General features: G+C 47.9%; 1 protein-coding gene across 1 annotated transcript in view; it reads left to right on the plus strand.

The window, feature by feature from the left end:
• Window positions 1-13,895, plus strand: part of GALNT3 (polypeptide N-acetylgalactosaminyltransferase 3) — a 465,357-nt gene extending 451,462 nt beyond the window's left edge. The window contains exon 11 of the mRNA XM_086956590.1: window positions 10,934-13,895. Coding sequence (XP_086812716.1) covers window positions 10,934-11,056 — 123 coding nt within the window. The 3' untranslated portion in view covers window positions 11,057-13,895. The remainder of the gene's footprint in view (window positions 1-10,933) is intronic.
• Window positions 13,896-14,743: the final 848 nt, after the last annotated feature.

The following is a 14,743-nucleotide window of genomic DNA, read 5'->3' on the forward strand; positions in this document are numbered from 1 at the left end:
TTTTCCGCGCCAGCTAGCGCAGATCCGGAAGAAGCTCTACCCCCAGTCACTTTTTGACTGAAAACTTTTTTGATCTTTTTGATCCTCTAGTTAGTCGATTCTCGACTATAGGTGCCAGGGATGCCCGGGTTCAAGCCTTCCCCGAAGTGCGGCCGACTCATGTCGGTCACGGACCCCCATCGCCGGTGCCTGAAGTGCTTAGGCCTCGACCACGACGATCGAACCTGCTCCGACTGCCGGGCCCTGACGTCGAAGGCTAGGCGGGAGCGGTCCCGCAAGCGTCTCGAGCTGAGGCAGTCGGCCCCGCGCCGCTCCAGGTCCCGGTCCCGGTCCCACGGGAGGTCGAGGGACAGGTCGCGAGGTCGGAGTCATCGACGTTCCGGGAGTGGACACCGGTCGTCTGGTTCCAAGTCCTCAGGTAAGAGGCATGAGAGGTCGGAGCGACACCATCGGTCCTCCGACCCGCCCCGTCGCTCGCACGATGCGACCGGGGATTCGGGCGACTCCGCCCATGCGGCTCCGCGGGAGTCGCAAGCGTCGCCGCCTGCCCCACACCTTCGGGTCCCTGGGCACGGCGCGTCGCAGGAGGAGGTCGAGAGGTACCTCATGGCCATGAGGGCCTTCCCTCCTCAGTCGGTTCCCGTGGCGCCTTCGGGCCGATCGGCTCCGTCTGGAGGTCCTTCCGGGTCGGGCGCTTCGGCCCCGACGACGTCGGGTGCTTCGGCCCCGGCGCCGCTGGCGACTTCGGTCCCGGCGCCGCGCGACCTCGCTGGATCCGGCTCCGGATCCGGGACCTCGCCGGTCGACCCTACGACCTCGCCGGCGACGTCCCTTCAGGTGTCGTCCCCGGCAGCCGAAGTGGTTGCTGACCCCAATGCTTCCTACGGTCCTACTCAGGTGTCGGAGGGGCGCCGCTGGGCGCCGATTCCGTCGGCCTTCGGAGAGTTCTATCTCCACGAGGAGGCCCTGGCTGTTAATCCTGGTCTCCGGGAGCCGGGTGACGAGGAGCAATGGGAGGGGTCCGAGGACCCTCTGGCACGTGATTGCCAGTCACATCAGGACTGGACATATGAGCTTGGGGAGGCCAGTGGTATTGACACCTCGCCAGACACTGGATTTACGTCGCCCCCGACTGTGGCTTCGGAGGCGGGTTCTGCTTACAGTGTAGTGTTGACGAAGGCAGCTAAGGCCCTAAACCTTGAGCTCCCCGTCGCGGCCGTGAGGACTAATCTCCTCACTGAGGTCCTCAAACAGCAGTCCGGCTCCGCGGAGCCCCTTCTGCCGTTCAATGAGGCCTTGTGTGACGTTCTGCTGGGCACTTGGTCCAAGCCCGCCACAGGTCCCCCTGTGGATAGGAACGTGGCCAGACGCTACCGCCCGGCACCGGGCGACCCTTGCTTTTTGTCCACCCACCCCACCCCCGAGAGCCTGGTCATCCAGGCCTCCAACTCCCAGACCGCATTCCCGTCGGCCCCGCCCGACAGGGAATCCAAGAGATATGAGCAGTTCGGGAAGAAGGTCTTCTCGTCTGTGAGCCTAGGGCTCCGGTCAGTGAACACCAACTGTCTCTTGGGCCGCTACACCCACACTCTGTGGGACACGGTTGCGGAGGTGCTGCCACAATGCCCTGAGGAGGTCAGGGCTAAACTCAGCCAAACCCTTGCGGACGGCCGAGATGCGGCACGCTTTTCTATCCGGTGTGGGCTGGATACCACGGACTCACTGGGCAGGGCGATGGCAACGACGGTGGCGGTTCGACGCCACGCCTGGTTGAGGTCCGCCAATTTCTCGGCCGATGTCCAGGCCACCCTCCTGGACATGCCGTTTGATGGCTGTCGCCTCTTCGGCGACAAGGCAGACCATGCGCTGGAACGTTTTAAGGACTCCAGGGCCACGGCCAAGTCCTTGGGCCTTACGGCCCCACGCCAGCAATCGGGTGCCTTTCGCTCCTTTCGTGGCCACGGAAGGGGCGCCCCACCACGGACCGTCAGCCACGCGCCGCAGAATGTTCAGCAACGCGGTGGCGGCCGTGGGAACCGCCGTGGCGGTGGTCGGGGCCAGCGGCGAGGCCAGTCCACACCTCCCTCAGCAGCCCCCGCCTCAAAACCTTCCTAGTCCGAGTTTTCAGGCCCATGTGACGCCTGTGGGAGGCAGGGTTCGCCATCACCTCTCCCACTGGCATACAGTCACTTCGGACAGGTGGGTGCTGCAAATTGTCCGAAGGGGTTTCTCCCTCCCCTTCGAGTCTTCCCCTCCATCCATGCCACCTCAATACCACCGTGTGTCGGGGGATCACTGGCAACTTCTGCAAGAGGAGGTTTCGGCCCTCTTGGCCAAGAGGGCCATCGAGCGCGTTCCTGGGCCAGAAGTAGGACGTGGCTGTTATTCCCACTACTTTCTGGTACCCAAGAAGGGCAAAGGGGGCCTACGCCCTATCTTGGATCTGCGGAACGTCAACGGCTTCCTCCGGACGGAGAAGTTCAAGATGCTCACTTTGGCTCAGGTCCTGGCTGCCCTGGACCCAGGAGACTGGATGGTAGCGTTGGACTTGCAGGACGCCTATTTCCACATCCCCGTCCTGCCGGCCCACCGCCGTTACCTGCGGTTCACGGTAGGCCTGGAGCACTTTCAGTTTACCGTGCTCCCCTTCGGCCTTACCAGCGCCCCACGGGTGTTCACGAAAGTGATGGCGGTGGTCGCAGCCCATCTGCGCAGGCAAGGGGTGTCAGTCTTCCCCTACCTCGACGACTGGTTGTTGAAGGCGGGCTCGCCCCAGACAGTCGTCACCCACCTCCAGACTACGGCCGACCTCCTGCACTTGCTGGGGTTTTCCATCAATGTGCCGAAGTCACACCTGTGTCCCTCTCAGAAGCTCCTTTTCATCGGAGCGGTTCTCGACTCGGCGCAGTTTCGGGTTTACCCACCCGAGCAGCGGGTTCGGGATATTCAGGCTCTGATTCCTGTCTTCAGGCCGTTATCCCGGGTCTCGGTCAGGTTGACGCTGCGGCTTCTGGGACTGATGGCCTCCTGCATCCTTATGGTGCGTCACGCCAGGTGGCGGATGCGGGCTCTGCAGTGGGACCTGAAGTTTCAGTGGGCCCAGCATCAGGGCAACCTGTCCGATCATGTCCTGATCTCGGAGGGCACTGCGAAGCAACTGCAGTGGTGGCTCACGGACCGCGACTGGGTCAGTGGCAGACCCCTCTCTCTACCCCAGCCGGAGCACGTAGTTGTGACGGACGCGTCCCCCCAGGGCTGGGGAGGCCACATGGGAGAGGCGGAGATCAGAGGCCTCTGGTCTCCGGCGGAGTCCCGGCTCCACATCAACCTTCTGGAGCTGCGGGCGATTCGTCTTGCACTGAAGGCATTCCTCCCCTCTGTCAGGGGGAGCGTGGTGCAAGTGTTCACCGACAACACCACCGCCATGTGGTACTGCAACAAACAGGGCGGTGTGGGGTCGTGGACCCTTTGCCAGGAGGCTCTGCGCCTCTGGCAGTGGCTGGAACATCAGGGCGTGACCCTGGTGGTTCAACACCTGGCAGGCTCTCTGAATGCCAGGGCGGACGAACTCAGCCGCCGGTGCATGATGGATCACGAATGGCGTCTGAACTCGGACGTGGCGCAAGGTCTCTTTCGACAGTGGGGAGAGCCTTGGTTAGATCTATTCGCCACAGAAGAGAACGCGCAATGTCAGCAGTTCTGCGCGTTGGAGTTTCCAAGGCGGCACTCGCTCGGAGACGCTTTTCGTCGCGAGTGGAGCTGCGGCCTGTTGTACGCCTTTCCGCCTATACCACTTCTGCCCAGAGTGCTGAAGAAGATCAGGCGCGACCGAGCCCAGGTCGTCCTTGTGGCTCCGGACTGGGCACGAAGATACTGGTATCCCGAGCTACTCAGCATGTCAGTCGATCCCCCGATTCGTCTGCCTCTTCGGGAGGACCTTCTGTCGCAGCAGCAGGGAACGGTCCTGCACCCGAACCTGTCCAGTCTCCACCTACAAGCTTGGAGATTGAGCGGCGGCAGTTGAGGCCATTTGACTTGCCTCCCGAAGTCTGTGACATCATTCTGGCAGCCAGGCGTCCCTCCACGAAGTCGGTATACGCCTGCCGGTGGAATAGATTTGTGGCATGGTGCGCAGCAAAGGCTGTGGATCCCCTCTCTGCACCCCTTTCGGAAGTGCTGCTCTTTCTTCTTTCCCTTGCCCAGCAGGGCTCTGCTCTGGGCACTCTTAAAGGGTACCTTTCTGCTCTTTCAGCCTTCTTGAGGCTACCAGATCAGCCTTCCTTGTTCAAGTCCCCTATAGTGAGTAGATTTCTGAAGGGCATCACGCACATGTTCCCTCCTGTTCCCTTCGTGATGCCCCAGTGGGACTTGAATCTTGTTCTCACCTATCTGATGTGTGCTCCCTTTGAGCCACTTCATAACTGTCCTCTTCGTCTCCTTACTCTGAAGACGGCCTTCCTGGTTGCCATCACCTCTGCCAGGAGGGTGAGTGAGCTCCAGGCTCTTTCTTCTTCTCCACCTTTCCTGTCTGTTCATCCTGATAAGGTGGTGTTACGTACACGACCTTCCTTTCTGCCCAAGGTTGTCACGGCCTTCCACATCGGGCAGTCCATCACTTTGCCCACCTTCTTTCCGCCTCCGCATCCCTCGAAAGAGGAGGAGAGGCTCCACCGTCTGGATCCAAAACGTGCGCTCTCCTACTACCTAGACCGCACTCGCCAATTCCGGGTGGATGACCAACTCTTCGTTGGTTACGTGGGCGCGAAGAAGGGAAAGGCTGTACACAAGAGGACCATCTCCAGGTGGATCATCTTGTGCATCCAAGCATGCTACTCCATGGCGAGGAAGGAGCCCCCGGCTGGATTGCGGGCTCACTCCACTCGGGCCACGGCAACGACAACTGCCCTGGGCCGCGGTGTCCCCCTGCAGGACATCTGTCAGGCAGCCACGTGGGCCTCGCTGCACACGTTCGCGAGACACTACTGCCTGGACAGTCAAGTCCGGAGGGATGGCTTCTTTGGCCGTTCCGTCCTCCAGGACTTTCTGGTGTGATATTGGTTCGCAGACCCACCACCGGGGTTGGTATTGCTGGGGTATCTATTCTAAGGTAAGGAATCTATCACTAACGTGTCTCTTTCAGATGCACAAGTTACTACTTGTGTAACGATATATCTGTAAGAGACATTAGTTAGTGATAGATTCCTTACCATCCTCCCCGTTCTGCGAACCGATATTTAGGGTTAAGGTCATCCCCTTTCAGGGCCCTAGTTTCATGGCACCAGTGTTAGTTCTATCATGGCTCTGCGTATCTGGCGCGGAAAAGCTGTGTTATCAGAACTGACGTCAGCGCGCATGGGCGCCGTCTATATACTCCGATGACGTCATCCCGGCGCTCACGACGCCGACGACGGACGCGGAGCCGCAGACGACGCCTACCAGCGCGCAGGGGTATTGCTACGCAAAAATTTCCGGATCCAGTCTGACGCCTGGGGATATTCTAAGGTAAGGAATCTATCACTAACTAATGTCTCTTACAGATATATCGTTACACAAGTAGTAACTTGTGCATCAGGAGTCCTTCAGCCTCGTGGTACTCAACAGCTCAGGCCAATGAAAATTGTAGACATTAGCTGTAATCTTATTGGCTGCTGAGATCCTCGGCTTCATCTGTCACTGGTCATTGGAGCAAGCCACTTTCCAGCTACTGAAAATGAATTATCTGGTAGCGAGGAAAAGGGAGAGAAGATGCAACTTAAATTAATAATGTTTGATAACTTTGTGCACTAGCGCTAATGCGGGAAATACCCTTAAAATGCTTTTATATAACACCAGATGTGTGACACTTGGAAGGGCTGAACATGGCAATACGCTGTGTTTTCATAAAAAATACAGGTGTCATTTTTTTATAACAAATCAGCATTTTGAGATAAAACATTCTACTGCCAATTTTCTGCTTCAGATGCATGAGAAATCACCATTGAAACGTATGTTTGTAATGCTTCCTCCTGTCCTCCTTCGCCTAGTCCACTCTCTCCCTTAACCATTGAGCCACCCTTCACTCCGTGCTCAACACACCTCTCTCTGGAAACTAAACTTGATTCCCTCATCTCGTCCATTTCCCTGCTTGAAGCGTCCATTTCACTCCTATGTGCTAAGATATCCCTATCCCCGAACAACCTCCCAAGGAGTTCCTTGCTCCCGCGCCCCAATAGAGCCAACCACAATCTATCCTCCACAGACATTACCAACCTATTGGCTACCTACAAGACAATCAGTGTCATTTCCCCTACACTTGCCTCTTCTAACAACTCAACTCAATTTGCCATTCAGACCATCTCTTCCATCAGAACTTACCAGCCTCCCCCTCAAGGGGCACCCTCATTCAAGAATCTAATCCCTATCCCCCTCATCAGTCCAGACACACACATCACCAAAACAGTTGCGGCAGAGCTACACTGTATGTTCCATAACTGCAGATCTGCAACCAATCACAAACTGGAAATCTCCGACACCACCACTCCCCACAATCCTGACATGCTCTTTCTCACTGAGACCTAGTTTAATGACTCCTCTAACACTTCATTTGATCTTTTGTTACCTACTGACTACTCTGTTCTCAGAAACGACAGACCAGGCAAGATCGAGGGAGGTGTTGAGATTATCTTCAGAAACACCCTCCAAATCAAAGCCTCTCCCACTACCCTCTTTCGCACCTTTGAATGCCTTTCCCTAGAATTCCAAGTTCATCATGGCACATCCTTCAGGTTCCATACCATCTACCACCCACCTGGAAATTGCTCTTCCTTCATGGAGGAATTCATTGACTTCATTAGTGACCAATATTCACAGAGCGCCAAGCAGATCTTCCTAGGTGATTTCAATCTCCACTGGGGCTCTTTGGAAGACTCTGCTGCCAACAAGCTTGCAACCTTTCTTTCCGCTAACGATCTTGAACAGCACTGCTCGGAAATTACACATGCCAAGGGCTCAATTCTGGACCTTGTGATTTCCAAATCAGACCAGATTACCACTGCTTCACCCATCCATGTGGACTGGTCTGACCATTTCCTCATTCCCTTCTGTTTTCACCTCTCTCACATTTTAACTCTCGGCCAACCCAAAAGAGCCTCTACGTGGTTCCGCAACACAAAAATTATTGATCTTGAGACTCTGTGATTCTGCTATGCAGTCTCTTCCTAGTCTAGACCCCAATACGGATGTCAACGATCTCACTCCCCTTTGCCTCTCAATCCTCAGTCGAAATTGACAAGGTTGCTCCACTCCAAAGCAAAAGGAAAAGACCCACCCCATCAGCTCCTTGGTTCAACAAAGCTGTCTATGATGAAAGGAAAAACCTTAGAATCTTAGAGAAACACTGGAACAATCTCCATCCACCCCCAACCTCCCTCTTTTACGTTCAGCAAGATCCATATACCATAAACGCATCTTCCAGGAAAAAACATCCCACTTCAGATCCCTCCTCGATTCAGTTAAAAACAGACCCAAAAAAAACGTTTTGACCTCATCAAAAACCCAAATTGTTCTCCCCAAACCATCAAGCCTGAGGATGCATCAAAGAAAACAACTGAGTTCGCTATATTCTTCGATCAAAATGTAAAATCTCTGGTGGAACAGGTCACCCACCCCACCCCCATCGTGGAGCGAAAATCCTTAGTCACTTGGCAGAACTTTGCCAACATCTCAGAGGTTAATCTCCTCAAATGCCTCTGCGAAACAAAACCCTCCAACCATTCCTCTGACCCCATTCCCAGTGGCCTCGCCATTGATTTCTATACTAACACTCTCTCCTACTGGACCAGGCCAGTCAATCTCTTCCTCAGTCAAGGATCCCTCCCAAGTGTTCTCAAAACAGGACAGGTTACCCCCCCTTCTAAGAAAAAAAAAACCTCTGCTGATGCAAATGACCTCAATAACTTCCGCCCCATCACCAATCTCCCTTTTCTTTCAAAGATCACAGAAAAATGTGTTGCAAAACAACTGTCCCAACACATTATGGACAATATTCTCCTCGACATTTTCCAGTCGGGCTTTATTCAAAACTGCAGCACTGAAACAACCCTGCTGCAAGTGATCGATAATGCGCTGCATATTCTCAATTCAGGGGAATCGTGCCTTCTGATTCTTCTTGACCTCTCTGCAGCTTTTGACACTGTTAGTCACAACACCCTCCTTAACATTCTTCAACAGAGAATGTGCGTGGAAGGCACAGTACTCAAATGGTTTGCCTCTTTCCTCACAGACAGATCCCAAATGATCAAGATTGCAAATAGTCTCTCGTCCCCACTGGTGGTTGGTCAAGGCGTCCCTCAAGGTTCTATCCTTGCTCCCACTCTGTTTAATCTCTATCTGGAACCATTAGGGTACCTTCTAAGCTAATCTGGAATCCTCTACCATCTCTATGCGAATGACACCCAAATCTACCTCAAGGTGTCTTCCCCTCATGATCTCTCACTACTCAGCTCTACTCTCAACACTATTCATAACTGGATGCTAGTTTACCAACTCATTCTCAATCCCTCCAAAACGGAATTCCTCCTCAAATCTAGCTCTCTCTCTCTCTCCGCCTCCTGTTCAAGCCTGGATGGATCAATCAAATCTACTCAACAGTAAACCCATCATTGTGGACTGTGCTAAATCCTTAGGTGTCATACTTGACAAAAGACTCAACCTAATCTCACACATCAACTCCATGGCCAAGAGCGCACATTATCAACTGCGACAGTTATGGGGGATTCGTCGGTTCTTCCTGGAGAATGACCTAAAAACCTTGGTACAATCGCTAGTTCTCTCTAGACTTGACTATTGTAATTCTCTTCTGACTGGCCTTCCCAAATCTCACCTCTACCCCCTCAAATCCGTCCTCCATTCAGCAGCTCGCTTTATTTCAGCGTCCAAACGAAGTGACCACATCACTCCTATCCTGTCTTTTCTCTGATGGCTTCCCATCGAGGCTAGAGCTATCTACAAAACAGCGTGCATCACCCACAAAGCTTTGCACTCTTCCTCCCCTCGCTATCTGGTGAATAAACTCAAACTGTCTGGAGGCTCAAGACCTTCTCAGAATGCAGAAAAGTTCCTTCTTGAAACCCCTCCTTCAAAAGAGAAAAACTGTTGGCACAACCGTTCTCAGGTAATGCGGTGAGAACCTGGAACTCGCTTCCTCCTACGCTCCATGCCATCACCTCTATCCAGATCTTCAAAGCGGCCTTAAAATCTCTTTTATTCCAAAGACACTTTCAGACCGAATTCCCTCCTTCTCAGACCCTGCCAGGAAGTTCTTTAGTCATTGTAAATTTGTCACATATGTTTATATTTTTGCTTGTACATCCTGTGCTTGCTGTGTTTGAATTTGTGTTCCTTTTGCCTGCATTGTTTTGATTCTATGGCCTGCTATTGTTCGCCAGGAATTTCTTTAGTCATTGTAAAATTTGTCATATTTATTCTTACTTTTGCTTGTACAGTCTGTTCATGCTCTTTTTGTTTGTTCTATTCCTGGAACAGTTCTCTCATGTAACGTATCTGTTTCTATTGTACAGTGCTCTGACACCTTCGGGTAAAGTCAGCGCTTTATAAAAATGCATTAAATAAAATAAGGGCAGTCCCATTCAGAAGAGCCAATCGAAAAAGTGGGCTGTCCTAATGCCTAATACTGTATGGTGTGGTGGGTGGGAGCAAATAGTGAATGACAGTTGCACAGACCAATAGATTAAGATGTCTGACAAAAAGCTATTCTGTGTATGTACAACATATAATATTTTTCTCTTAAAAACAATAGTCTGGTGAGACACCTAAAGCTGTCTGAAAGGCCTGCCGAAAAATAAAATGTTTTAATCCTCCAGTAGTGTCAAAGCTTAGTTACCCCCGAATTTTGAAGATTATAGTAATAATATATGCGACACTAGGTCATTTTGCAAAAGCAGAACACAACTTCATTTTAAATCACTTCATGTATAAGCTGCAAAACGTACCCTGTAATTCTCCACAGATGAACAAACGAAGTGAGTTTGGAAGAGAGGAAGTCACTAGCCTCTCTTAAGGGAAGAAGGAAGGAGAGAAATACAGTAGGAAGATTGGGAGAGAAGAGCAGTGCTGATTGACTGCAAGGGATGTGTGAAAATGTTCAGAAGGAACAAGAGGGATCGCCACCAGCTCTTATACAGTGGCTGCCTGAAAGTAACCCACTTGTATCCCCCTTCTCTGGAGTTTTGGCTGTGTCGAATAGCTGACCAAACATGCCAAAGCCAAAAAATGTCCTTTTTGTTTGGAAGCGCTTACATTGATATTTATAAGGCTATATACGCAATGCAGTGGGCAGTGCATTGGTCATCTTTTGCTAATACAATATTTATGCAATCAGTACTTGCCATTGTCTTCTGCACAGAGCAATACAGTAGCACCTGGTTCAAAAATAATCAGGAGCCAGACGCAGGCATTTGATTTTCGTCCGCAGTTACGGGTTACCTACCTGGTTAGGATGAAGGACTGTGTCCTGCATGTGACAGAATGCCTCTGTGAGCAGAGTTTACAGTCCTCTTAACACAGAGGGATTGTTATGACGTTGGGAAGAAGCTTGTAAACATGGGCAGGTTCCTGTAATATCAAGTTGTTTGCCATGGTCTTTTTCACTTTTCCCATAGATGCTTACTACTTGATCAGGCAGGAGCTTTTTAACTTCTTTACTACTATTGGCATGGTCGCAAAACGATTTCACATTACAATTTGTTAGTAAGTGGTTTATGTCCTTAATTGCAGTAAATCTTGCTGGTGGAATTGCGTTTTACTTTAGCCATAGCGAAAAAGCGAATCTCAGTATATTTTGGCAACAAAGTAAGCAGTTTGCATATGCATGAAACAGATTTATAATAAATTAACTCCACATTATGACCAAGCCTTTTTCTATTTGTCTTTCTAGGATCAACTTATATTTAATACAGCATTGAATATGTGCCTTACTGCAAACGGAGAGCATCCGTTTATGGCCGAATGTAATCCAGAAGATGCCTTCCAGAAATGGATTTTTAGTTCGGGCGATTAGAGTGGAGTTAGACATTACAATTGCAAACTTAAATGCAGAGGCTGTCTGCTAAACTGTGACGTTAAGTATGCAAAAATGAATGATACAAGAGCTCTATCTTCTTCAGGAGCCCTGAATGTGTAATCCTCACCAAAGAAAAGTGTGAAGTCAGTTGTAGTTTTGTAGAAACGCTGACCGTAAGAGGAAACATTCCACTATGCCTATTTTTTTTACAACTGAAAAAAGATATAAGACATGGATCTTTGAATTCCACGATGGTGAAGGATGAAATTCAGGACCAAACATGGATTGTTAGAAGATGGAAAAACCCTTTGCAGTTTTCTCATCATAGACGTGCGATTTAGAAAACGATTATGCAGGAGGTTTTCAAGAACATATCACTGCTGTCTTTCTCTGAAAAAGTTCGAATAAACACTGCAAATACATTTGTAAGGTTTGTAATAACAAATTAAACAGTATTTTTGTTTTGCATCAAAAAAAATGAAATAGCATATCTTTAGTGCTGTTCAGTGTGTTTCTCTTACGTATTTGATCTAAACCAGCAATCTGATTATCTTGAGTTTGTCACCCTGTTCACACATTTGCGGACACGTTCCACACACTTGGATGTGGTTGCCATTCTTTCACACAATAAGATTTAGTCCTGGTTAAAATGTGTTAACATTTATGTATCTTTTTTGCCTTTTTATTGTGTGGGTGGTCCAGTGACACCCCTCAGACATGCGAATGAATGTAAATTTCATCCCACAGAAAGGACTCTTATGGCAATTTAGGTAGTGCATTCCCACTATTCGGTCCTGAAATGCTTTCAGAATCTGGATGCATTTTACGTCTTTGGGTTCTAACTGCCAAAGGTCAAAGTGGTCTATTGACATTGCATATTGTTGTTTTATTGCATATTGGTGGGCAAGTTGGAGGAGACTAATTATTTGTGATAAGTTATGTTGGATAGTGGGCTTTTAGATCCAATAATGGATCCAATGTTGAGCATTATGTTTGATTAAAAAAAAACACAATGTTTCGATCCTCTGGAGTGTATGGTATCCCTTGCTCAGCATTTGGTGTTTGCTATGTTTTGAAGCATCTCTGCCCATTGCGCTGCTTTGATTCCATTCCATGTGTATGAAATTATGGTAAATTTAAGATAATTTATTCAGATTTGTTGCTATGTAGATTGGTGAGATGGTATGAAGGTGTTGCTCTACCTTGGAATAAAGTACCACTGAGATGGCAAGCGCTTAGCCAATATGTCGAGTTGGATGGTGCCAAGAGTTGTCTCATGGGTACTACTGTTATAGAGTTAGGTGTGACTACAGTTTAATCTAGGCATGGCATTGTTTTGACAAGTGATTAGCCTACTGTATAGTTTGGATCTGTGCTGTGTATGTGATGATGCCAATGGTTGTGGCTACAATACACTATTGTTGTAATGCAGGCACTAAAATCTCCAGGATGTAGAGTGTGTGTACTGTGGGGCAAACACACAAGGAGAGGCAATGCAATCTCCAGGCACACCTACATAGATACCACACTAGGTAACTGGTTGGACTCAAGTTATCGAATAAACAAGTAAACCGACACTGGCAGCCTTTCACTTGACCATGGTGTTTTCATGGCAAGGAAATATGACACCAAGAAGTTGGCTAGTTAGGGCTATTTTTGGATAAAGTATGTAAGTAAAATACACCATTTACTTTGTCTAGATTTTGAACCATAAAAGGTAGAAATAATTTTGCTGTAATGAGCAAGAGTCTACAATTTGTGGAATATGTCACATGTGGACTTCAGCAGCATTCCAAGTGCCTTAATTATAGTTGGGCTTAAGATAGCCAGCTGACTGAATTATCTTTTTATTGACTGTCTAAACTAAATCACAATTAATTGATGAAATAATCAGATTACATGGGAAATTCCAAATTCTGTAGCAATTGTGTATTTGTCCAGCATTTCATGCAGCTGTGGAAATTCAGTTATAGGTTCTTAATATATGAGATAGCGGTCAAGCTCATTTGGGGTACCGCTAATGCCTTTGGCCAGAATTGAGGGAACATATTTTTGAACGTACTTAAATGTTTGTTTTGTCAGAGTAAGAAGAAACTTCATTGAAATACTACTATTTTCAAATGTGCCTTTACCAAGTGCCTTGTAATGAAATTGTAAACACATTTTCTGACTTGGCATGTCCAGTTCTTCCAATAAACTACTTCTTGTGTGAAGTCTTTCTACACATTTTGTTGGGAGAATATACCTTTGAAAGCTTATGGTTTGCTTGGAATATTTTAGAATCTATTTAAACTGGGTTAAATCTCTACTATGTAGAAATGATTTGGAGCTTTTAAGGGATGCCATTATTTTCTGATTACGTTCAGTGTATTTGTGTGCAGGACAGCACTCCTGTTTTGGGAGTTGAGTAAGTTACAGAATATTATGTGTTTTATTTAAATTTCCAGTAGAAAAAAGTATTCCTTCTAAGTATGTTTTATTTCTACTGGCATCTCAAGCATTAAAAACAGACACAAACATCTGGATAAATGAGTCTTACAGTACTTCTGTGTTTCAAATAGTTATCAGTCTATTCACATGCTGAATATTTTTGGGAGTTTATTATAGTAGCAGTTTAATATGAAAGAAAAATCACCAACACTAGTATGAAAGATTGTATAGTGGTAGAAGCTGTTATTGGGTCAAGGAATAACTGTTTGTTCTAAAGGAAATAGAACTGTTCAATTGCCTTGTGGGCAAAATATATACTGTATACATTTTTAGATCAAAGGATTTGTGGGTTACTTTGTGACTGTATTTTGCTGAATACTAAATAAAGAGCTACATAATTCAATAACATACCTTGTCTCTCTTACTTCCCTATAAGAAGATTCCAGTTATGAAGGTTGGATACTTCTGATGCCTAATAAAATAAACAAAAGCTTTATTCTTTTTAGAAGTGCCATTCCCTGTTTGATGCAAGTCTTTGCTGTTACAATTTCGAATTCTCAATGATATGCCTCTTTTTGTAATTGGTATAATGTTCATTGCATCTGACTGTTTCCTTGGCTAATATCAGAATGTACCAACCTCTGTTCTATATTCAACAGGAGCAAAAACATTTGTACTGGTCTCTGTATTCACAGCCCTCCATACACAATAGGAGTACATGGTTAACAACAAACCCAAATAAAGTGGAATGGGATAAAAGAGAAAATAGAGACACTGCATATCGCCACTCAGAGCCATCACTCTTCTAGGCATTGCTGTCTACAAGTTTAAGTGAATATCTTTAGCATCATATCACTAAATTGAATGAATGGTTATCACTTTCTTCCTATACCTTTAGAATATCTCTGCTATATACCTTGTTTTTAGCAGAATGGTTACATCTATAAAAACTGAAACATAAATTGTATCTATGTAATCATTGTTATTTATTCAAAGCAATTACATAATCTCACTCTATTCGTTGGGAAGTTAACTATCTTTTGTTTTTGTGAGTTCACATTCACTCGTTCCAACATACATTCGTTGTTTTTTTAACCAGCAGCTATATAATAAACATATGACAGAAGTATATAGCTCTGACTTATACCACTTAATTACTTTCCTTAACACACCTTAAATACAATGTGTGTGAGGAGGAGCTACGTGTCGGTCAAAGATCGCCGCCTGAAGCCTCAGCTCCCCCGGACCTGTCCC

Source organism: Lissotriton vulgaris, chromosome 2_1, assembly GCF_964263255.1.
Source record: "Lissotriton vulgaris chromosome 2_1, aLisVul1.2, whole genome shotgun sequence".
NCBI classification, from domain to species: Eukaryota; Metazoa; Chordata; class Amphibia; order Caudata; family Salamandridae; genus Lissotriton; species Lissotriton vulgaris.